The sequence below is a fragment of the Cotesia glomerata genome, linkage group LG6 (genome assembly GCF_020080835.1).
Source record: "Cotesia glomerata isolate CgM1 linkage group LG6, MPM_Cglom_v2.3, whole genome shotgun sequence".
Taxonomy (NCBI): domain Eukaryota; kingdom Metazoa; phylum Arthropoda; class Insecta; order Hymenoptera; family Braconidae; genus Cotesia; species Cotesia glomerata.
Genome location: NC_058163.1, coordinates 27,552,484 through 27,576,538, shown reverse-complemented (window position 1 = coordinate 27,576,538; position 24,055 = coordinate 27,552,484). Strand labels below are relative to the sequence as shown.

The window sequence follows — 24,055 nt, the reverse complement described above, 5'->3', positions numbered from 1 at the left end:
CTCTTCATACATGTTACTGCTCATCTTTTAGTCGTTCATTCGCCATCAAGCACTCGCTGCTGTCGTCACATGTTGTACTCTATTTTATTTTCGGTATAAAAATAACAAAGTTATTAAAATTATTTTATAAAAGTGCAATTTTACTTAAAACATAGTAAAAAAAATTCATCCAAAGTATATATATGCTGATGTCAAAAATAATAATAACAGCACCCGCATCAACATATATACGCACTTAATTTAGTTTGTTATTTAATTCCGTTGAAACGTAAGTTTAATACATTATACATGCATGATAAAAGGTTTTATAGAGGAATAAAAATCCCCGGAATTCGTTCTTTTCATATACATATATACATATATTGGGTTTGTGCCTCATCCCTAGCTCGGTTGCCCCCAGCATCACCTTTTTACTTTTTTCCACTACTTTAGCTCCGACCGTGAAAAGCTCTCACGCCTGCTCCAATATTTTTTTTTTTTTTTTTTCATTTTTTTTTTTTTCATTTTTTTTTCTCCCTAATTTTATTTCCTTTTATTTTGCCTGATGGCAAATGTAAATCTTGTTCATCCTACTCCTGATATTTATTCCAGAATTATTATTAATATATCACAACACCCATTGCATCATCTCTTATTAGTCTTTGGATTTATCAATTAAGCTTTGTTCTGGTTATACTTTTGTATAAATTGTGTTATAAATATAATAATACTGATTATTGATTGTTTATAGTATGAAGTAATGATCACAAAATATAATTAATAATTAATAATTACGTATACTACCAATATTGCGATTGACCTTTCGAGATTGACATGACCATGCAGCTGTAATGAGACCATTCAAGTGGCCGATATTTACAGTCAAGTATACCGATATAAACATCCACCAGCAAATGCCCTCTTACTCTATTACTGCTGTTATCCTTTTTTAAAACCCGAGCCAGTAACCAGGAACTAGGAACCAGCTTCTATATTGCTATTACCGAGTATCATAATAATACAAATGATCGCTGACAAGTGAGTCCTTCAGTCCAGTCTCTATTTATTTCGATGAATTATTTTTTTTTCCCCCCCATTAACACAAACTTTACATTAATAATGCACCCACTGTATTAATAAAGGTATATATTTGAGATAAATATAATAATTTAATACATATGAAATAACTATATAAAAATGTAACTATGGTCAATAATTAAAAAAAAAAAAATTTTATTTTTTAATATGGCATCAGTTAATCAATGAATAGTAAAAAAATATTATTATAAATAATGAAACAAAAGTGGGGATTTATTGATAGCATGGGGTAGTATTTAAGGTATAAAAAATTTGTTGGTTAAGAGGCAAAAAGTATGCGGTTCATTAAGTTTTTGCCCAAGTTCTCGGATAATCCGCAGATTGTACTGTTGTACTCCCTCGTTTCTCGTTTGAGAACATGTAATGGCGTCGATCGATTTCCCGCTTCTCGCTTACTGCTTGCCGTTCTTCTCGTTTAAGGCACCAGGTTATAATGCCAGCCTCTGTTTCTGGCTCTAGTCCGGCTGGCTTTTTCCCTTCTCCAAGTAACCTCTCAAGTTTCCAAAGATCTCCCTCCGACGGGCCTCCCATCTCCCATTATATACCATTTCTCCTCCTTATCCTTATCTTTATCCTATGGTGTACTGGCTGAGGCTCTGTGAGGAGTGAGGGACTCATCTGAGAAACTCTGGAAGGCTCTGAGGCCGAGTTTGAGAGCAAGCGGTTTTATTGGAAAGGAACTCACCGCCTTTCCCTTGTCGACGCCGTTTAATAGAGGGTGAAACCACCTTTTTTTTTTTTTTCTTTGGTTGATTCTCTCTCTGACAACCGGGATTTTTTTTTTTTTTTTTTTTTTTTCATCGGGTTGGGAACTTTTTCCAACGATTGCCTGCCCTATCAAACAAATCGGTGAACGACTCTGAGCTTCGTCAATCTAACTATATTCATTTAATCCGTAAAATAATTATTTCAAATATGTCATCATCTTACCATCTTATCATCACCGTTATTATCTCCCATTTAATTATTTAACAGATAAATAACAAGTGTATATAGACCAGAATGTATGATAAATTATAGTAAAATGAAAGCAAAGCCGTGTCTCCTCCAATAAAGGCTTTTAATTTTTTATACAACAACTATTTTATATAATTCAAAAGCAATTTAATAATTTATTGCTTCAATACTCATCGATCCATTGATCCATCCATAGAGTGTATATATTATCTTTTTTCAATTGGTCTATCATCTTTAATAAAACAAAAAAAGTAAACTTTATGGCCCTTATGATTTTGATGCTGATCCGTTATATTGCGTATTTGGTATTCGGTGGATCAGTTTTTAGTTAATAGTTAGGTTGAGCTGTCAATTCGAGGCCCTGATATTCCCCCTGATAATAACTAGTAGCCAGTATATGTATAGATAATATAAAAGTGACGGTATATTTGGTTTACTTATCCAGTGGGCACTTGGTATTGCATTGTATTGTATTATTTTATATCGTATCGAGTCGTGTCGTGTTGTGTTGTGTGTATAACAGCTATATAATGCCGCGGTGGTGAGATGGGGATCGATTGAATCGCCATTACCGTTCTCACTAAAATATATCCGAGAAAGACAGATCTGGGGTGTACCCTGTTGGTGGTATATATTGGTATATATAGTAACTGAGAAAGACCGAGGTTGGTTGGTAACCATCAGGGAATAGCTATTGCCACTACACGCAGTGCAATAGAGAGTATAGATAATATATATATATATATATATATATGTATATTGGAAAGTGGTAGGGTTTACTATATGTATACTGGAGCGTACGGGTCTACTCGATAGAATCACAGCGACAACGCGTTACGTTGATGCGAGGGTGGTTTATTCTGGCGTATACATTTGCTGTTACCCCATGGACGATAGAGGGTATAGGATATATATAGGATGACGCCTGTACTGGTTTAGGGACGAGAAAAGAAAAAAGAGAAAGGAGGAACGAGAAATGAGGGAAGAAAGCTTTATAGAAGCCCAGCAGTGTTTGAGTGTTGAGTGTTTGAATGTTTCAGTGTATGCTAGGTCTGTGTATTAGATTCTACTAGGAGGGCGTGTTTTCCGTATCGTTATACTGTTATAGTGTTATAGGTGTTATACATAACACGTAGACACAGCTAGGTGCTTATATCATCCAATAGCCAACAGCCAACAGCCACTATATTTTCTCTTTCTCTTTCTCTTTCTCTTTCTCTGGATAATGTATACTTGCTCTCGCATAAAAAATCGCTATGTCTTTCTCAGCAGCTACTTTGTTAAATCCCTAGGGAATCCAAAATCTGAAAAAGCCAACAGCCTGAGAGAATTTCAATCCTGTGGGATAAATCATCCTCCTAAGGAAAGTCACTTTCCAAATTGTGTCAGTCAATAATACTCTCTATTATATGCGTATAGTGTAGGGAGTATTTCATATATTATAGGGGATTAAGGGAGTGAGTTTAACTAACGTTATACATATACATATATTGGCTTAGATTGTTGTCCTGCTGTCACGTTAAATCTCTTCAACCTCTTAAAATAATGTATAAAATATAAAAAACAAATAAAAAAAAAAAATTATACTTTAATAAATTAATTTGTTTTACAGATACGGAGCTGGATATGATTTAGCGGCACGTCGGAAAAATGCGACGAGAGAATCTACGGCGACGCTAAAAGCTTGGTTAAATGAACATAAAAAAAATCCGTATCCGACTAAAGGCGAAAAAATTATGCTGGCAATAATCACCAAGATGACTTTAACTCAGGTGTCGACGTGGTTTGCTAATGCAAGGAGAAGGCTCAAAAAAGAAAATAAAATGACGTGGGAGCCCAAGAACAAAACTGACGATGACGACGACGCGATACTTACTGACTCTGAAGATAATAAAGACAAGGATGATATGGCCAGTGATCACCGAAGTGATCGCGTTGGAGATGATTCACAACGCAGTCTAGATGACAATGGTATTTATTATACATAATAATTATTTTAATTAAAAAAAAATTTAAAAAAAAAAAAAAAAAAAAAAATAGTGTGGCTCGCGGTGGTCGACATAATGGTCATCCATGTGGGTAAACACAGTGACGGGTTACGGGTTGTGGGTTGCGGGTTCCCGAGGAAAAGATTAATGGCCTTTCTGCTTCATTCGCGATCCCTTCTCTTATACCATCTAGCCCTTATAGTCTTATAATGTCACACACAAATAATACACTCTACACTCTATTTCTATAACCAATAATTAGTTATAAAGGATTTAATTAAAAACAAAATAATAATTATTAAAAATAAATTGATGGTAATGATAATGGTTTATAAAGGTCAAAAGTTAAAGAGCCACTTGTGGGAGTATCTGTTTAGTTGAGCCATAAGGTTCACTTTTATACTAGGGGTGAACTACGAGAAAGAATATAGATATATAGATATTAAGACCCTATTCCACAAACTCTTTAGGACTCTCTCTTTAGGTCCTTAAATATTTAGCGAAAGGGCATGTGAAAATAAATTTAACCAAGTGAGACAGAATTAAATAGAAAGTGAGAAAGTGAGAAAGAGAGAAAGAGAGAAAGAGAGAAAGAGAGAAAAAGAGAAAGAGAATTTTCGCTTGGGGAATTATCGGTTGACGAGCCATCAACTAAACAAGAGGGTTGGAACCTCTTAATGAAATTCTCACCCCTCACCCTGACTGCTGCATGGCAGGCCCAGACAGAAAGGGACGCTCAGAGATTCTACCGAGAGACTACCGACACCTACTATACACTATATAAACCTAACTCTCGTTTATTTTGCTACTATTTAATTTGATACGGGAGAAACAGTGACACAAAATCGTATACCAGTGTACAGTGATGCTGTGCATGAGTGAAGAAAGCACCGTTAAAAGCTGCTGAGAAATAAGAGAGAAAGAAAAGAAAAAGCTGTGATATCCAGACATTAACAAAAAGAAAAAATAAGATAGAGGAAGGGGAAGGAGAAGGGGAAGGGGAAGGTGAAGGGGTGTATATAAAGCTTCGCCCTTGGGGATCTCAAATCTCTCGTCCCCAAAGTGGTTGCAGGCTTCGCTCCCTGGTTTTTTCACAGCATCCCTTACGGCTTAACTCATCTCAATAACCGGGTGTTGGGTAAAAGTAAAAGTAAAAGTAAAAGTAAAAGTAAAAGTAAAAAGGTCTAAGTGAGAAAGAAAATTTCTTGGTTCTTTTTTGCACTTGCTATTTTTCACTCTGTCGATTTATATCATCAGTTGAGTTTCTTGGTGGGTCTTTTATTCACTAGTATCATCACTGGTATATATCCCGCAATGACACGCATCACAACGACGCTTTCACACCAGGGACTATCAACCATTAACGGCAATATTGCTGCCATTCAGTTGAGCAGTACTATTAATAGTATTATAATAGTATTAGTGTAGAATGTCAAGAGTAAAATGTAGTATAGAAGAGAAGCTGAGCACACTTAGACCCTCGCCAATAATTAACGAGCCTGGGGATATATATATATATATATAATGTATATCTCTTTGGCTTATCGTCTTGCCCCTCAATTAAGTCTCGTCTCCTAAATTTTTTAAAGCTATATCAGTATCAAAGTCAACAAGTCGATCCCACTTTTACCCCTCGGTTCCATTAATCAAAATTTAACTATCATTTTTAATTTTAATAATAATAATAATTATTATTATTATTATTTTTGACTTGTTATAGAACCAATTCGGCACGTAAAAGCTGAACATATGCACCACGATAAAGATCTCGAGGATGATGATGACTTGGATTTGGAAGAGGATCCTAGACGCAGTGATATGGGATATCACCACATGCCTCATCATCCTCACCACCACCATCATCATCACCACCATCACCAAGGCTACGGAGAGGAGCACCATTTAAAGGAGGAAGGAAAACCTGATTGTCAAGCGGGTGTGCCAATTCCCGCGACAAAGCCCAAAATTTGGTCTCTCGCGGACACAGCCGCTTGTAAAACTCCACCTCCTAGCCATTCACACGCGCATCACCATCACCATCAGCAGCAACAACAGTACCTACACCATCATCACTATGGTCTCCAGCATCAGCAGCAACAGCAGCAGCACCATCAGCAACTTCACCATCAAAATCTTCACCTGAACCAACATCAAAACCAACCCTGGCAATTGGGATCGACAAATCCGAGCACAGACAACTCGGGAGGAGGTCTCAGTTCATTTGCGCTTCCTTCGTCAGCGACCTCGATGAGTCCCTCCGGTGCTGGTCCAACTCCTTATTCAAATGTCTCGAGGTATGGTGGATTTCTTGGTTCCGCTAACCAACTTCACTACAGTTGCAATTCAAATCCAAATCCAAATCCAAATCCTAATCCAAACCCAAATTTAAATTCCTCGGCCTCCTCTTCAGCTTCATCGAGCACGGCGGTGGGGTTTCCCGAAGTTGGTACGGACACACCACCTCAAACCCCCCCGAACATGAAGGTGGCAACACCCAATGGTGTGATCCAAGCAGCTCCAGCTCCAACGTACTGCCCTGGTGGCATCATCACAACCGCCCTTCCTAGTAGTAATAATAATAATAATAATAATAATAATAACAACAGCAATACCACTACCAATAATAATAATAATAATAATAATCATAATAATAATAATAATAATAATACCAATACCAACAATAATAACAATAATCCTACGTCAACAAATCACTATGCTGGCGTGACAAACGGAATTCTTTCGGCCAGTACTGGATATCTTTCCTCAAGTTCGGTATCCTCCGTCAGTAGCAACTCTTCGTCATTTGGATCGAGACTCCAGAGTCCTCACAAAGAATTCGGAAATCAGAATGGTCTACATCAGCAGACCACCACAGCAGAAGCTGCAACCGCATTCAAACCCTTTTACAAAGAGTAAGTTTTAAGCAACTCTATTTTTTTTTTTAATTGATAATTAAGTTGAGACAGTGATTATTTTTAAATTTACCCTTACTTTAAGCTTTATTTATTCTAGATCACAATCTATGGCTAGTGGATTCGTGTCGCCAGTTTAGAAATTAACACCTTCAATCTTAAATGGTTAATTTGGGGTACTGGATTCTCTCGGTAAGCTTATACTTTTATATAATCATTACTTTTTAAGTCCTCTCATATTTATATTATTTCAATTCTTTTAAAATTTTTAAAACAAAATATTTTATATTTTATTTTTATTTTGAATGACAAGCCACCTTAAAGTCTACAAAAGCAGTGATTTTTTTAAATCTATAATATATGTATCCTGACCCTTTAAGGTCGAAAGATCCAAGTTATCGTCGCGTGAAAAAAACTACATAAATAATAAATAAAAATAATATATTTGATGTGATTTAATAGAGAGTTAGTGATGCATTAGTTTATTCTGAGCGAAGGAATGAATGGGATTAGAGGGAGTTTTAAACTTTTATAAATTACAGAATAGAAATGGTAATAGGTGGCGAGAATAAAAAAGCAAAACGAATGAGGGAATGGGTATGAAAAAAAAAAAAAAAAAAAAAAAAAAAAACCGTAAAGGCTCGTTTCGAGACATCTTGCCCAAAGACCGAAGAGACCGAACAGCGAAGACCGGGTGTTAGCTGGATGTCCTTATCTCGGCAATCTGATCCTAATTTATAGTCACGTCTCGAATAAACTAGTTTTCGCTGTCGTCACCTCAGACGATCGAGAACGTCGTCTTAGTTTGCCGGTCTCCAATCCCAGATCCCAGATCCCAAGTTCCAGGTCCAAGCTTCCCCAAGCCTTGGTTGGCTCTCTTCAGTTTCTGGCACTTTTTTTTTTGTAATGAGAAATTTTCGCCACTCTCACCAACAACCACCAGACTCGAAAATTATTATGCTGGCACACATATAAACCATTTTAAAATAATCCGGATTTTTTACCCAACCACATTCTCGTACCCGGACGTTTATTGGAATTTATTTTTCCAACTTGATCAATATTATATTGCTCGGTGTTAATTTAAAGTAACTGAGGGTATAACGAAAAAAAAAAAAGAAAAAAAAAAGAAAAAGAAAAATAAATAGGCTAGTGATTGTAATTGGCAATTAGTAAGGGAATATTTAATTGGCATTGTGGATTAACTGGACGAGCTCGGGAGTATTGCGGGGGTTTTACAGGCTACGTTTCATACTGGTTCAATAAAATTAAATGTCTAAAATATCACAGTCTTTTGTTTATCTGTACTTTTTTAATTTTTTTATTCTATATCCCATAGTATTTCTATCAGTTGCAAAAATATTTTTTTATTTTCTATCCTTTCTAAATCATATTACGTCTCTTGTAGTATATTTCCAATTACTACTACTATTGTTGGGTATTTATTTTTTTTCTTTTCCAATACATAAAATTTTTGCCAATTGATTGTTAAATTTTTTAGATTTTAATTGAAAATTTTTAATAAGGGGAATACCATATTAGATATATATTAATTCAAAAAATTTAAATTTTATTATTTAAAAATGAAAAAATAAAAAATAGAGAAGAAAAAAGGTGAAGATTAAAGAAAGAAAAAAATGGTTAGATCTGCATAAAATTTGGGTTCTCTAGATATATTTATAAATATTTTTGGTGGTGATGGTGGTTAACGGCTACTTGTTGTAGAAAGGTATATAGGTATAGAATGATATAGAATGGTAGAATTCCGGGTGGATGGGTGTCCCCTTAATAAATCCTGAGGCTCGGGGCTCGGGGCTCGAGGCTCGGGGCTCAGGACTTGGGACTGGGTGCTCGGGTGAAACCCCAAGCGGATTCTAAGATACCCGGCGTGGATGGCTGCCATTCCATCCTTATACTCCCAGTTTCACAGTTCTCACTCCTTTTCTATATAAATATAGTATGAACAGTGTTTGAGACTGGAGACTGGAAGTTCTTTGTCCCACGAGTTAAGGAAATGCCTTGTCGTAAAGGCGAGAATACCTGAGCAAGACCTGGACCAGCAACTCCCGTTGTTCACAAATTCTTCCCCACCCTCTTTATTCCCACTCTATTTTTAGTAATCTCTTTGCACTCTTCGTATCCTCCTCCTCCTCCTCCTCCTCTTCCTCCTACTTTTTATTTTTTAACTTTTAAACATTTATTTATTTATTTATTTTTTTACATCAAGAGCATAGCAGTCGCGATGAAACGATCGGTTCGTTTTATATTAGGAACGGTTCAATGAACACGGCGCGTCAACGAATTACACGTTTCGCCGAGCAACAAGTGGTAAACCCGTTTCTTATTCGTGAGCCCCAGACTATTTTCAACTCAATATAGAAATTCGATAAAACGATCAAATTTATTTTATTTTAATAATAATAATTTATCCTATTGCGAGGAGTTTCATTAGTAGTTTTAATGTGAATCTGAGTCTATTACATAGAATAATAATTCCCTTTGGTATTTACTGTATAAACTTGTCAGAGTTTATTCTATTAAATCGTATAACCCTTTATTGTTACAAAACTAGTGTTAAGGATCCTCGAGGAGTCTGATTTTGAGTTTTAGTTGTAATCTATAATCGGGATAATAATAATTGATGGATTAGCTGTTGAGTGTCAATGATCAAAGGACTAAATAAGCATCAACAGATAGATAAAGAACTAAATCAATATTAAATCCATTTGTTTTTAAAAAGAGAGGTGTGTAGTCTTTTTTTGTAAAATAAAAAAAATTTTTATGAATATTATTTTACGTGTAAAATGTAATTGTGACAATTATTCTGGTGTTATTTCTATTGGAGTAATGTTACATTTATACAAATACATGTATAAATTATTCGGTGACTTGGTGACTTGGTGAGTTGGTGAGAATGAGAAGGTGAGAAAACCGGTTAGGTTCTGCTGTACTTGTATTATCCCTTAGTCGACGACCCGCGACCCGCGACCCGCAACCCAACAGACATAACTCCAGTCGGTTGTTCCCCTCCTACTTACTATAAAATAAAAGCTACATCCTCATCCTTATCCTTATCCTGGACCGCCAGCTTATTTACCACCTCTTTGAGTCATTTTTTTTTAATTTTTTTTTAATTTTTTTCAATCTGTAATTGTAAGAGTTACTCAACACTTACCACCTTCATTTATTTTCTTCTTTCATACATTCTGTATTAATTTTAATTTTTTTATTTATTATAATATCGTTGTAATCGAGAAAAAAATTTTTTATTTTGTTTCAGGTAAAAGAAAATAGGAAAAATAAAAGAAAATGGGGTCTGTACAATGTATAATAATATAATAAACCGAAGAAAATAAAGAAAGTAAATTGAAATAAATAAAAAAAAAAAAAAGTCAAGATTTGGATGAAAACATCAAAAAACAAATATATATCATAAGATAATAAGGAGTGCTCGGAAAAAGGAACAAGAACAAGAAGATAATGATGGTACTAAGGGCATGTGATATGTGATATGGTATTGTATCAGAAGAGATGGCAAAGTATAGAAGGATAGGAGAATAGAAATATGATAGGATAAAATAGGAACACTACTCTTGATAGAATCGTACTACTTAAAGTTAAGTCTTAAAGTATCTCTCTTTGTGTATTGGCTGTAACAGGTTATATTACAGCTCACAAAAAAATCAACACTTGATGATTGTGCGTCTGTATCTGTGTCAATATTTTTATTCACCTTGATATAATAATAATATTAATAATATCAATAATATCAATAAATCCTTCCTCCTTGGAGTACTGTTTACCACAGTTGAGTTGTATTCGAGTTAGTCGTATCGTAATCGGACATACGAACGACTATTGTATATAACTGGTATGATATGTTATGGTGTAATGTGGTGGTATATGCTCATGAGCTGGTGAACGTGTGCTATTGCATGTCTAGTCAAAGTACTTGCTGCATAGCACGCCACCGAGACTCGACTCTCTCTCTGAATTACTGAGCTAAAGCTTGAGCACTCGAAAATAAATAAAAATTTATATATAATAATAATAATAATAATAATAATAATAATAATAGTTATGTACAAGATCTTTAGCTTTGATAAAAGAGGGAACGGACAACCGAAATAAGTAAACGTGTGAATTTTGATTAGTCTTAATAAAATGGACTTTTTGCTTTGAATTGACAGAGTTTTAGATTTACTTGTACGAGTATACACATTTATACGTTACACGTTAATATTGTTTGTCTCACAATTAATTAATTAAATAAATAAATACTTTTAATAACTCCATTATTTTTAAATATTTAACTAAGAAAAAACAACAATTTTATTTGCCGAATAATTATGGCCAATTATTATTATTGAATATATTAAATAAGTTAAACAATTAATTATAATAATAATAATAACAACAACAACAACAACAATAATTTAATTGTATATGATTTTTCTCTGGGAAAAGAGTATTTAAATATATCGGGATACGTGCAAATGGTAACACTATAATATATAATTAAAAATATATATATATATATGATAACGACACTTGTTCTTTATGGTTGTTTACTCTACTGATGTATTATATTTAATATTAAATTGGCAAACAACGAGCCTATAGACATTAATAAAATCAATTACATACGTCCATATTCTGATGCTAACAAATATATATATATATATATAATATTTTATTGAACCCATTTAAAGTAAGCTTTACCAGTAAATATATATACCAAGTACATTGTCCCTGCATTATTATATAATAATAGATTCAGATATCAACATGCGGTTATTTATTTTTGACTATCTCTTGAATTTTATTCTCCATCAAACAATTAATACCTTAGATAATTTATTTATATTTAAAATAAATAAAAATTTAGATAAAATAATTTCAAAGATAAATAACCGATTTTAAAAATTACCGAACAAAAAAAATGGAAAACAAAAACAAAAAAATGTATATTGTAATAAAAGATACATAATAGCAGAGTAGTTCCCACAATATTGCTTACTGATGACTGATGACAGTGTACTTAATCCATAATAACTTATGTGTCACCGTTTACCATGTACCCATGTACCCATATACCAGTGTTGCCCATTATACTCCGCGTCCTTTCCCACATCTCTTGAGGATAAATTTTGCTATATGATAAGTCGGTTTTCGAAATCTTATCGGGGATCCGTATACGTCATACTTTTTAAACATAATAATAATGATAATATAGATGTAAAAATTATGATATTTTCTTAAAAAATTAATAAATAATGTAATAAATCTGCCGTTTGAATTTAAGTTGACTTTTGTTACACTCTGGTGAGAAGAAAAATTATAATTAAGAGTAAAAAAAAGAATTATCAATAATTAATAATAATAAAAAAAAAAAAAAAAAAAAAAAAAAAATTGATTCATTTATATCTGTGATAAAGCGGGAGTTGGAATCGAAAAAAATTTTAATAATATAATTACTAATTAATTAATTATTGAGTAAAGTTACTAGAATTTAAAATATACGTCGGATAGGGGGATATTATTATTATTATTATTATTATTATTATCATTAATAATTTTGACGGCGGCTGCAATCATTTATTTAATAATAATAATAATTCGTACATATATGAATATATAATATGTGTACATGTATATGGAGTATCAAAACAAATACAAATATTAATAATTAAATGTATATTATGTATAAGTATATATGAAATAAATATTATTATCTTAGGACGGGTTTAATATGCTAGAGTTTAATGGGACTCAAGTACGCATTGTAAAATAATAATAATAAATAAAAAAGCAACAAAAAAACCAACTCTAATAAATTGACAAGCTTTTATTCTGTACATATTAAATAATTTTAAATTATTGTGAACAAAATGGCAAATATATAATCATCATATTTTAGTTTATAAATTACTCATTATTATTATTATTATTATTATTATTATTAGTTACGTTGTTAGTTTTATTTTTAAAATAATATAATGAAGAAAAAAAAAATACAGCATGTCTTTGTTAATTTAAAAAAAAAAAAAAAAGTATAATTAATTATTTAATTATTGTAATTAAATAAATTTCGTAATTAACCAACTAGTTTTATTAGCGGTTAAATGGTGATATGTAATGAAAAAAAGGAAAATTTTTTACATAATTTAAAAATTAAGAAAATAAAAATGATGTAAAATTTGGAGTAATCAAATATTACCTGAACAAACGAGTAAGGATAAATAAAAATTTTAATCTAGAAATTATTAAAATTCTAAATTTAGTTATTGAAAATATCTAATAAATAAAATGTTGATTAAAATCAAAATTAAAATAATTATAAATTAGTTACAGTGAGAAAAAATTATTGATTATTAACTATTATAATAACTTAGTACCGTAAGCAGACATATCAATTATTAAAAATAACTAAATACAATATGGTTTTGTGTTATGAGAATTGAAATAACGAATAACATAATTGAGTGAAAAATGTTAATAATGATAATTGATAATAAATAAAAAGGAAAAAAATCAGTGAGAAGCTTAAGCAAATGAGAATAGAAAAGATAAAAAAAATTTTTAATTGATAACTAAGTAGTGTGGATTTTATATAAAATAATACGTAATGAATATAATATAACGTATTGGCCGGCGGCAAGTGTATATATATATATATAATCCCCGTGTTGTTATCCCCTCGTTTTTACGACCACTAAGTCCCTCTACTCGATTCTCGGTGTTATACTATACATATTAATTAATATTATGAGTCTAGTTAGTTGTTACGACAAAGACTCAATTTTATCTGAGCGTGCGAGTGGTCAGGGAGCAGAGGCTTGCATCAGCTTATTTTATCGCTGTTTTAATATTATTTATTTAAATATTTTTTTTTTACCATCAGCGGGGTTTGTTATTTATTATTGAATCGTTTTAGCGACGTCTAGATCCGTACCGGGGTGACTAATATACCCTGCTCGCGGGATTATAGTATGTGGTATGCGTTGCAGCCGTGATACATGGTCATACGTGGCCCACGGGACAGCGCTGACCGTGTACACCTTCACCTTCGCCGTGGGACGTCTCACGTTAAACTTATTCTAATACATTACCTTTGCTATCTTACTTATTTCACTTAACTTTATTTATTATTTATCATTATAAAAAATAAAAAATAAATCTAAATTTTATTAAAAAGAGACAGTCCAAAAATTAAGAGTAATCTATAAACTAAAACAGAGCATCAACTGTTTAGCTGTATAAAATGAGTAGACTCGTTGACAAGAGCCCATTAAACGGGTCTAAACTAATCCGTAGCGGACATGCCTTACTACCGTGTATAAATATATCTTTAACCATTTACCATTTAGAATCCTCTTGTCCACAAAATCTTACAGTATGTATATTATACCTCTTGTCTGACATATCACCGCTATTTAAAATAATAATAATAATAATAATAATATATATTTCCTGACTGTATACTGTCACGTGACCTATACCCGAGACCAGAATATGAGTAAAAATTTTTAAAAATATAAAAGCCAATAAAGTATACGATAATGATTATACGATAACTTATCAATGACCCAAAGACAAGGGAGCTTTCGATTATGCCTAACAAAAACTTAATAGTATGTACATGTATATATATATATATATATATACTTACAATAAAATAATAGAGCCGACCAACTGCTGACAGCCGACAGCCGACAGCCGATGAGTTTGTTCGAGCGATAACGGCATTATACTGGAGATATTTCTTCTTTCTTCTCCAGTTCTCTTTCTTAATATATGTATATATGTGATGGTTAGTATAATCTGTAATTTAATTAACAATTACCTACTACCGATAGTCAGTTGTAACGCCCACAAATCAATTAGTCGCTTTTTTTTTTGTTTTTTTTTTTTTTCTTAATTGAAATGCAATGGGGTATAGATAATCGTTTAACAAAAAAGATAAAAAAGAAAAGTGCTAACCATTACAATCCAGTGAATAATAAAAATAATAAAAATAAAAACAACAATGTGGATGTGTTGAGGATAAATTAATCGTCATCGAAGACACGATGTGCTTATCGCGCCACCATTTTGTCAAGTGATTATTTCCCTCATTTGATTATGTGTTATTTCTTTTTTATATTTTATATATTATTATTGTAGTATAATTTTAAGTTGGTTGATTACAAAATTCAAGACGGCTTTTTAACCTCCAACAGTCGGTGGTTTACGCTGGTGTTTCACTTATCTCATGATATATCTTAATTTATTGCCAAGATTATTAATTAACTAGGCTTTTTTTTTTTTTTTTTTTTTTTTTTTCAAGTTAGTGATTATGTTTTTTTAATTATGTTTTAAGATACAATACTTATTTATTTATTTCTTTAAATATCAAGTATTATGTTAGATGTATAAAAATATGAATGACGGTATTTCGGGACTAGAGATGAAAATAAAATGTTTAAAAAATTGAAAGTTATGCTGTTGATCGTTATATAGTAGCGTTATACCTTGATGACAATTTATCATGAGGATGATGCAGACTCGCGTGTGTGAGTCTTGTCTTTCTTTATTTTATCCGACGTCATTATTTTAGAATAATCTGAAACCGATGGTGATTAGTTGACGTTAAAGCGTCACCTGTGCCCTAAACACCCACGTAGACCACGTAGACCACGGAGCCCACGGAGGCCACGGAGGCCATTCAAGCTATTTAGAACATTTATACCAAGAGATGGATAGAGCAATGGAGAGTGACCCCGAAAATCTGTCACTCAGTCACGAAGTTGTATTTTTTATTTTTTTTTTTTATTTAGTGAATTGAGATCGACGATCGATCATCTGTTGTGCCCCAACCCACTAAACTCTCAAATTGACACTCTATACGTCAATTCATTTTCAATTTGCCCGTAATATAATTTGTTATTCCGATATTATTATTTTTATGTATATATGTATACATATTTAACGATTTAACGGGCTTACTGTGACCGCACACGTCGATTCACCGATCAACCGATCAACCCATCAACCCATCAACCCATTACAATAAATATATATAAATAAGCTTAAAAAATCAAAGGCTAAACAAAAAATAAATCTCTCTTGTTAAAGAATCCATTGAAAATTTTTGGAGACGTTTTAAACTAAGACAACTTAAGTCTCTTTTCTTTCTTTTTGGTCTTGTTTTTTTTTCTAGAGTTTATCCGTGTCAAAATAAATCTTTCGACATCCAGTACCGTAAGAGATCACGGTTATTGTTTGTCTTTTCATGTGCATACACTAGACTCTATATACTGTGTAAAGTTTGTCTCTCATCCTTCGGGTTATACTTAATAAGGAAAGAGTGAGAAAGATATATAATATAAAAGGTGATTTGTTTAGTTTTGCCAACTAAATACTTTACGTGGAGGAGTATTGAGTGAGGACCAATACATAGTTTTTTTTATTCTTATTTTATTTAAAAACATCCACAAATAACTTTCGGAGGAGTTTCTGAGAGAAAAAAAAAAAAAGAAAAAAAGAAAAAAAGAAAAAAAAAGTCTGGCGGTATGGTAAATGTGAATACTAATGTATAATCGAATATCGAAATAATCGAAAATGGCAACAGACCAACAGAGGCCAACTATAAACAACCATCACTGATCGCGGGAACTTTGTGTGTAGTAGAGACAAACCCTGGTGAACAGATATATACTATATACTATTTCATTGAGCGCGGCAAAACCGATGAGAGTCTGAGAGTCTGAGAGTCTGAGAGTCTGAGAGTCGGAGAGTCGGAGAGTCTGAGAGTTGAGAAATTCCCGATACAAGGAATTTGGGAGTTTGTCTTTTATGTCGTTGAATTTGGATTCAAAGTCGGAGTCAGAGTCCGACTCGCAGTACCGGCAAGATACTAACGCACTGGTATCGCGTATCACGTGTATATATCGTTTCGACAAAAAGGTCCACTAGCAGTGTGCATAAAAAAAATAAAAAAAAAGGAATGTGAGTCGCCAACCGATCGAGGATCCAGCTGCTGATGGTTAAATAACTTAAGCAATAAGCAACATCTAAACGATCACCGGATGTGTTAAAGTTAATATAATAATATTAATAACAACAAGGTGGCTTTACTCCTGGCTTGTACAATTATCCAAAATCGCTCTTAAATAAACTTTTTATTTGTTTATTCATTTAGAGATAAACAAAATAATTTTTGGTAAAAAAGAAAGAAGATACTCAATAAAAATACAATTTATCTTTTGTAAAAAATTTTTCATTTTTCTAAACATACTTTTAAACTGAAAAAATTAAAAAAAAATAATAATAATAATTAACTTGACTCTTGAGAAAAATTTTTAAATTTTTAAAAATCCTCTCTTTACTCAAGGAACATTTATAAAAAATAAATTAAAGTGAAAATTATCCCATGCACGACTACGAGGTACAGAATAGACAGGAAGAAGTGGAAGGTGGAAGTGGAAGATGTGGAAGAAGTGGAAGAAGAAAAAGTCGCCTAATTGATGCTTCGTCTTTGTTTTAGTTAATTCCAACATGGTTCGGCCATTAAAATGTCCCGCAGTATCGGCAAACCCGATCTCCAGTAAGAGATAAATGATGACACCCGCTCCAGGGGTACCATACTTACTACCACTTTCAACTCTTTCCTCTTTTTATTCCTCCTCCTCCTCCTCCTCCTCCTCCTCCTTCTTCTTCTATATAGTCCCCACACATATACATATACTTAGCTGTAGTTAGCTGGAGAATCCTGGCTTGCATGTGAATACCGAGGCCATTCAAGTCATCCTACAACACATTCAAACATACATCCTCACCTTCTTCTTCTTCTTCTTCTTCTTTTTCTTCTTACAATCGTTCATTCGCTAGTGCTGTATACTCTTCTACACATATACAGTGTATATATGGTTCAAAAAAACAGTTTAGTTTGTACAACGACAAGTTTTTATCGATAAAATTCTATCCCTCTATCCCTCTATTCGTCTTTTAATTTTTCTTTCCCTATTATATTTTGTTGTTTTGGTAGTAAAACTTTAAGTACTGTCAATCTCAAGATCCTGTAAGATAAATAAAAGCAAATTTGTTAATTTTTTTATTGCTATTTACAAATTATATAAAATTTATCAGTATATAATATGAATATAAAATAATAAATAAATGTTATTTAAAGATATTTATAAATATATAAAGAATAAAAAAAGGGATGAATTACTTAATGAAGTAAAAAATAAAAATAAAATTGAATACGTAGGAGCAGTAGCAAATGAGCAATACCAGGAGTGACGGTGTTGAATTAAATAAACGGTTAACTAAAATTAACGAAGGTGCGAGGTATACCAAGTGTGAGGTGCGAGGTGTGAGAAGAGATTTTAGATGCATAATGAGTTGAGAGTTAAAAGAATTAAAAGAGTTAAGAGTTGACCCTCAGCCTGAGGCACTGTATCGGGTTGGGTTCCTAGTATGAGGTCCAACTCTGATCCTTGGGTGGTCCCACGGACTCTTTCACCTCTTTGTTTTTCCAACCATCAACTTAGAAATTTTAACATTTTTTAAAATTAAATTATTTGAATTATTGGAAAAAAGTTTTTAAAAACAAGTAAAATCATTGAGTTGTTATAAAATAATTAGTAAGACTCGTGTGACAATAAAATATAATAAATACAAAAATAAACAGCAAGCAAGATAAGAATAAACGTGGATGGTGCTATCATATATATTATTTAATCGACAGTTATTTAGTTATTCCCATCATTATTATAATATATTGATTTTTATTTGCACTAGCTCTCACGAGATTAGAGTTTTAAATGAAATACTAATACCAGTACCAAAAAATATTTAAAATAAAACAAACTGTAGCTTTGGTCAATTAAGATTCCAACGAACATCTTTTATAATATAATATATCCATGTGTTATAGGTCTTATATGTCTTATGTATCATGTCCTGGACCGGATGTTGTAAAAATGACAATAATTTTCCTTCCCCTTTCATTAGCATATCATCAGTCTCATAGTAGTATTTCCCCCGCGGTTCTGTCTCCTGATGATAACACGACACCTGCTTTGGCTCTATTAATATCAAATTCCGGTTTTATTAATATATTATTATTCGAAAGTCCTTAGGAACCAGAGATAGATGTAAAAAAATATATAAGTATAGTCACAATGCACGAATGACTAAAAAAGTCAACAATATATAGGCGTTGGTATTATAGCGGTGAGAATGTCCTTGATTCATTCAGACCTTTTTTATCTCGGAATCCATCCCGGAAAGAACGCGTGATTTCTTGGAAGTCGAGCTGGAATTCGGTCTCGTTCTCTCCCGTTAAAAACCCAGGACCCAGGACCTGGCATCATTCTCTCATATCCTTTGATTCTCTGATCCACGCTATGGCTTCTCACTTTTATTTTCTCTTAAAAATAATAAAACAATTTAAACTTAAAAGCCAACTAACAACAACAGAGACTGTTTAAGATAGAGATAGAGAGCAAACGACCAAAAGACCAAAAGACCAAAAGACCAAAAGACCAAAAGACAACGTAACATTAACGTATAGTAGAGACGCTTCAATGGACTCGAAAGGTTTAACAGCTCTCGGACGAGAGATGAGAGCCTCCGCATCTCCGCATCTCCTCATCTCCTCATCCAACCATCCAACCATCCAGCCATCCAACTATCCAACCATCAAAGCCTTCTCTTCCATTCAGAATCAGCTCGTAGTGTAACTTTAAGTGTGTGTATAGTGTGATGTTATCGGTATTCTTGTTGTTTTTTTATGAGACCGTACCGGGGATGTCCGTCTCTTTGATTCCCCTAATTATTTTTCAACACGCTGGACGTGGAACCCGTTAAACTGCCCACACATAACACTTTTTTATCTTTCAATTTTTTTTTTTTTTTTTTTTTTATTTTAAATTTTTACATTTTTATTTTCAACCATCTTTTATTATTATTATTATTATTTTAAAATATCAAACTCATTGATGATTTTTATTTTATTTTATTTAATTGTCGTCAATTGGAGTGTCGATAAAGGTTAAAGCAAGTTGACACAAAATCAGAGTAACCTTATTAACTATAGTAATCTGAGATAAAAAGAAACAACCAAAAGATAATGAATAGCTTGCAGGATAAACCGTATTAAAGATGATATGATGTGTGTTGGATAAAAAATAGATTAAGAATTATGATAATAATAATAATAATAGTAAGGATAAGTGTATACAAGTGTGTATGGATAAGTCTTGGCGGGGGGTGGTGACAGAACGGCTGGAAAAGCCCGCGGGGGTCCAAGTCCAGGGAACCAGGAATTCGAACCACCGATGGCCTGCAACAGCGAGGAGCCGTCAGATCCCGAGAATCCGGGCATTCATTACCTCCTGGTGTCCTAAGCCACAAGGTAAAATGTATAAGGTGCACAATAATACACACATATACATTATTATTATTATTATTATTAATATATTATATTTACGTGCTGGCTGTCGTACCAATGTTTACTTGTTCTCTTTGAGAGGATATTTATTTTGTTTGAATTGTTTTTTGATCCATACAAAATCACTTGACGTCGTAATAGGTACTCTGAATTAAAACCTCTATCAGATTCTATTTATTATAGATATATATATATATCTAATATATATATTGAGAAAATAATTACACCAAAAGATTTATTAAAGATAATAATAATTATGATGAAAAATAATAAGTTGATCAATCAATTTAATTGAAAATAATGATTCAATATATTGGGGATTAATGTCAGAAACTGACAAGGGATAAACACTAATTTATATTATTAAATGGTAAACTCCTATAGGTGGCGACACTCTCTTGGCAACCTTTTAAAACAAATAAAAATAAAATTATTACAGTATATAAAAGAAAAGATAAAAAAAAATAAAAAAAAAACACTTTTAACTTTTAAATATATATACATATAAAGAAAAATAGAGGGCTGGTATTTTATGAGGTGAATTTTTTTTAGTTTTTGATTTCAGGGGATCCGAGATTTATTGATACAAAATCAAGTTCATGAGGCGTGACAAGTACGAGGGGCGTTGTGTATATATAAATAAATAAATAAAAAAAAAATTTATAAATATATAGAGGTGGGCACTAATGAGGAGGAAACTCTGGAGATGATGATGATGAGGAGAAAGAGGAGAGAACTAAGGTCCAGAGATCTCTCAAGAAAAATAAGGAGGAGGAGGAGCATCCTCGTCTATTGGTCCGTGTTTAAGAGAGCAAGGCGTTGTGGTTGGAGAGGTTGGAGAGGTTGGAGAGGTTGGAGAGGTTGGAGAGATTGGAGAGAATCTACCGAATCGACCAACCTTCGTCGGTTACTACACTCTGACACCGTGTGTAACCACATCAAAATAATAAAAAACGAATTTAAATTTGCCAGCTCTTTTTTTTTTTTTTTTTTTTATCTTTTTTAGTGCTGTAAATTTAAAAATAAAGAAAAACCTTTTAAATAAACAACACCGAGGTAAAACGATTTAATGACCAGAAATTATATACCTCACACTATAATAAAATATCAATAGCAACAACAACTTTAAATTATTAATTAATTTTATAAGAATTTAATAAGAATAAATTACTATAAAAAATTAATGATTAATTGAGGATTTAAAATAATAATAAAAAAATTTCATTTTAATTAATCACTCTAAAGTATGAGAGTAAAGAAAAAAAGGATAAAACTAAAAGGACAAGTGTTGAAAAGGGGCGTCAATAAATTATAATTTAATTTTAAAATCAAAGGGATCGAGATATCCCAGAGTGATTTAATTTTTACCCTTATTATCCCTTATTGTCCCACGTCTCACATCACCCACCCAGTCAGCTAACCATCAGCCTATCGTATTAATTCGTATTAAAATGTTAAAATTTCGCTTTCATTAATTTCTACTACTTTTGCATACCTATCTCTTTATTTATTTATTTGGTGTTGGTCTTGGTGTCGCAAGTCTTTATCTTCAACTGCTTATATTGACGATAGAGTATAATCAACGTATATCTAATTTCCGTTATTATTTCTGATAAAAAAAATTCTCTTAAAGATCGCGGACAAAGAGTCCCGATTCGCCGCGACTTTGATCATTATCGATTGGTTATAATCAACTGATCAAATAGGTCGAGTAAATATTTGTCTTACATGATTTCAAATTCAAAAGTAAAGATAAAAATAATAAAACATTAAAACATTTCATTTTCAAGTTGTTTTAAAGTTTTTACCCAACAACAAATAATAAACTTTTTAATGTAAATAAATATTATCAATAGGGAAAAAATAAAAAGAAACTGATATTTAACTTAAATTCAACATAAACACAACACTTGGGTATATAGTTGATGGTATATGTATGTTACTTAAACGTATACGTATTTCTCAGAATGTCAAGTTTCCGTTTTCGTATTTACTAGCAGAAACTCGTACAGAGTGTATAAGACTTGCAGAGTTTAGTTTATATATCTATAAAAGTTACGCGGCTGTGCATGTTCTACAGCGACTACTAAATTCGAGCGCTTCCATCTAGTAGTATAAACTATATACGTAACAACAAGAAACATTTTATCTTCTATATACATCTATATATTGTTTTTTTTATTTTTTTTTCTCTCCGTGTTGTTTGTATATATACTCATACTATTTTCTTTCTCTTAAAAATTCAATATAATTTTTTTATTTTCTGTATAATATACAGATTGTTTAAAAATTTTATATTGTCAATATGATTATTAGACAAAACTTGATTAAATATATAATATTGGCACATATTTAGTACAAGTAAATAACAAATGTTTCGATTAGTCAATAGCAATATTATTAATTTAAAAGATGGATAATTTGTTTATGAAATTTGAAATGAGTATACCTTGTGTGTACTTGGATATAAACCTCCAAATAGTCTCAAAACGATCAAGTTCCAACAAACACGTTTACCACATCTTCTTCTCCTCCTCTTCCTCCTCATATTGTAAATTGTATATATATATATATATATATATTTAAGGTTTCTGGTAGGACAGGAGCGTGTAAGTGTACAAGCGTCTACATCGACCAATACTCTTACCTCCTACTATCCAAACTGCAATAGCAAGAAATGTTGAGTATATAGTTAGAGTAAGAGTGAGAGTATATATATATATATATATATATATATATATATGTATATGTATTTGTAAGGAGAGTTTGGGTTTAGTTTAAGCACGACAGTTTGTTGTGTGTGCAAGTAAAACGGCATGGTTGTGTGTAGACTGCGGTGTTAACAAACGGTACACTAATGTTTCACATCTCGGCATGCTTCACTCTACTTGCCTTTGTCCTACTCGTTTTATTCAACCCCTTATTTCTTCGATTATTCCCCTCTTTTCCTCTGTCAGCTTCTTTAGGCGTTTTACCCCCGTAAGCCCCTTAACCTCACAAGTGCCAAGTACCGTCGACATTCACATCGACATCGACATCGACAGCCTCAACATTAAATGGGGAAATGGAAGCCTCGTAGTCAACTACATACACCTTTACATACTCATCTTACATCAAAGAGTGGGGAATTTAATAAAAAGTAAGATAAGAGTTTAACAAACGAAAATAAGTGGGGGAAGAGACCAAGAAGGCGGACGTTTGAAGGCGGGGCATAAGTTGTCCGCGCCCATGTAGGGGAAAAAATCCTGACTCTACCTACTACTTACTACTTGATATTTGTACTACTTATACTACTTACTATTATGACTAATATTACCAGAGTCGTTTTGTACTTTTTTGCTAAAATTTTAACTCGTCTAATTATTTTTAAAATTTTGTCAATTGCTTTATTATTATAATTAATATAAAATAATTAAAAATGTTGTTGTTGTTGTTGTTGTTGTTGTTGTTTTAGTGATGACAGAGAACCTCCCATTTTCCCACCTAATGTTACAACAATCCGATGGAAGCAAGTAAGGCAGGGAAGTTGGCTCATAATAATATTGTTGCGTTTGGTAACAAAACCGCTTGCTCGGAATCGCTGACAATCAGTGACACCTTCCCCTTCTCCCACCACAAAATTCTGTTGGCACCCCTCCCCCAGGGACCTCCCACCGATTCTAAAAATGCGGCTCTCCTTA

At 32.4% G+C, this 24,055-nt stretch overlaps 1 protein-coding gene and 2 long non-coding RNA genes across 10 annotated transcripts in view; 2 read left to right on the top strand and 1 right to left on the bottom strand.

The window, feature by feature from the left end:
- Nucleotides 1–11,267, top strand: part of LOC123268146 (homeobox protein araucan-like) — a 39,198-nt gene extending 27,931 nt beyond the window's left edge. Inside the window, exons 5-8 of one of the 8 annotated variants that reach the window (XR_006510170.1) lie at nt 3,647–4,005; nt 5,743–6,934; nt 7,020–7,126; nt 10,229–11,267. Coding sequence is in view for 2 of the 8 variants with exons in the window: in XM_044733028.1 (XP_044588963.1) it covers nt 3,647–4,005; nt 5,743–6,934; nt 7,020–7,074 (1,606 nt within the window). In the remaining 6 variants the exon portion in view is untranslated. Of the gene's footprint in view, nt 1–3,646; nt 4,006–5,742; nt 6,935–7,019; nt 7,131–10,214 lie in introns of those variants that run through there. The other 7 variants (XR_006510171.1, XR_006510174.1, XR_006510172.1 and 4 more) reach the window with 7 other exon arrangements.
- Nucleotides 11,268–15,368: 4,101 nt separating this feature from the next.
- Nucleotides 15,369–17,039, top strand: LOC123266979. The gene is made up of 2 exons (XR_006509927.1): nt 15,369–16,672; nt 16,706–17,039. It is a non-coding gene; the product is annotated as an uncharacterized LOC123266979 (long non-coding RNA).
- A 715-nt stretch (nt 17,040–17,754) lies between these two features.
- On the bottom strand, nt 17,755–23,658 carry LOC123267522. Its single transcript, XR_006510065.1, has 2 exons — nt 22,825–23,658; nt 17,755–17,994 (listed from the first exon to the last, which is right to left on the bottom strand). It is a non-coding gene; the product is annotated as an uncharacterized LOC123267522 (long non-coding RNA).
- Nucleotides 23,659–24,055: the final 397 nt, after the last annotated feature.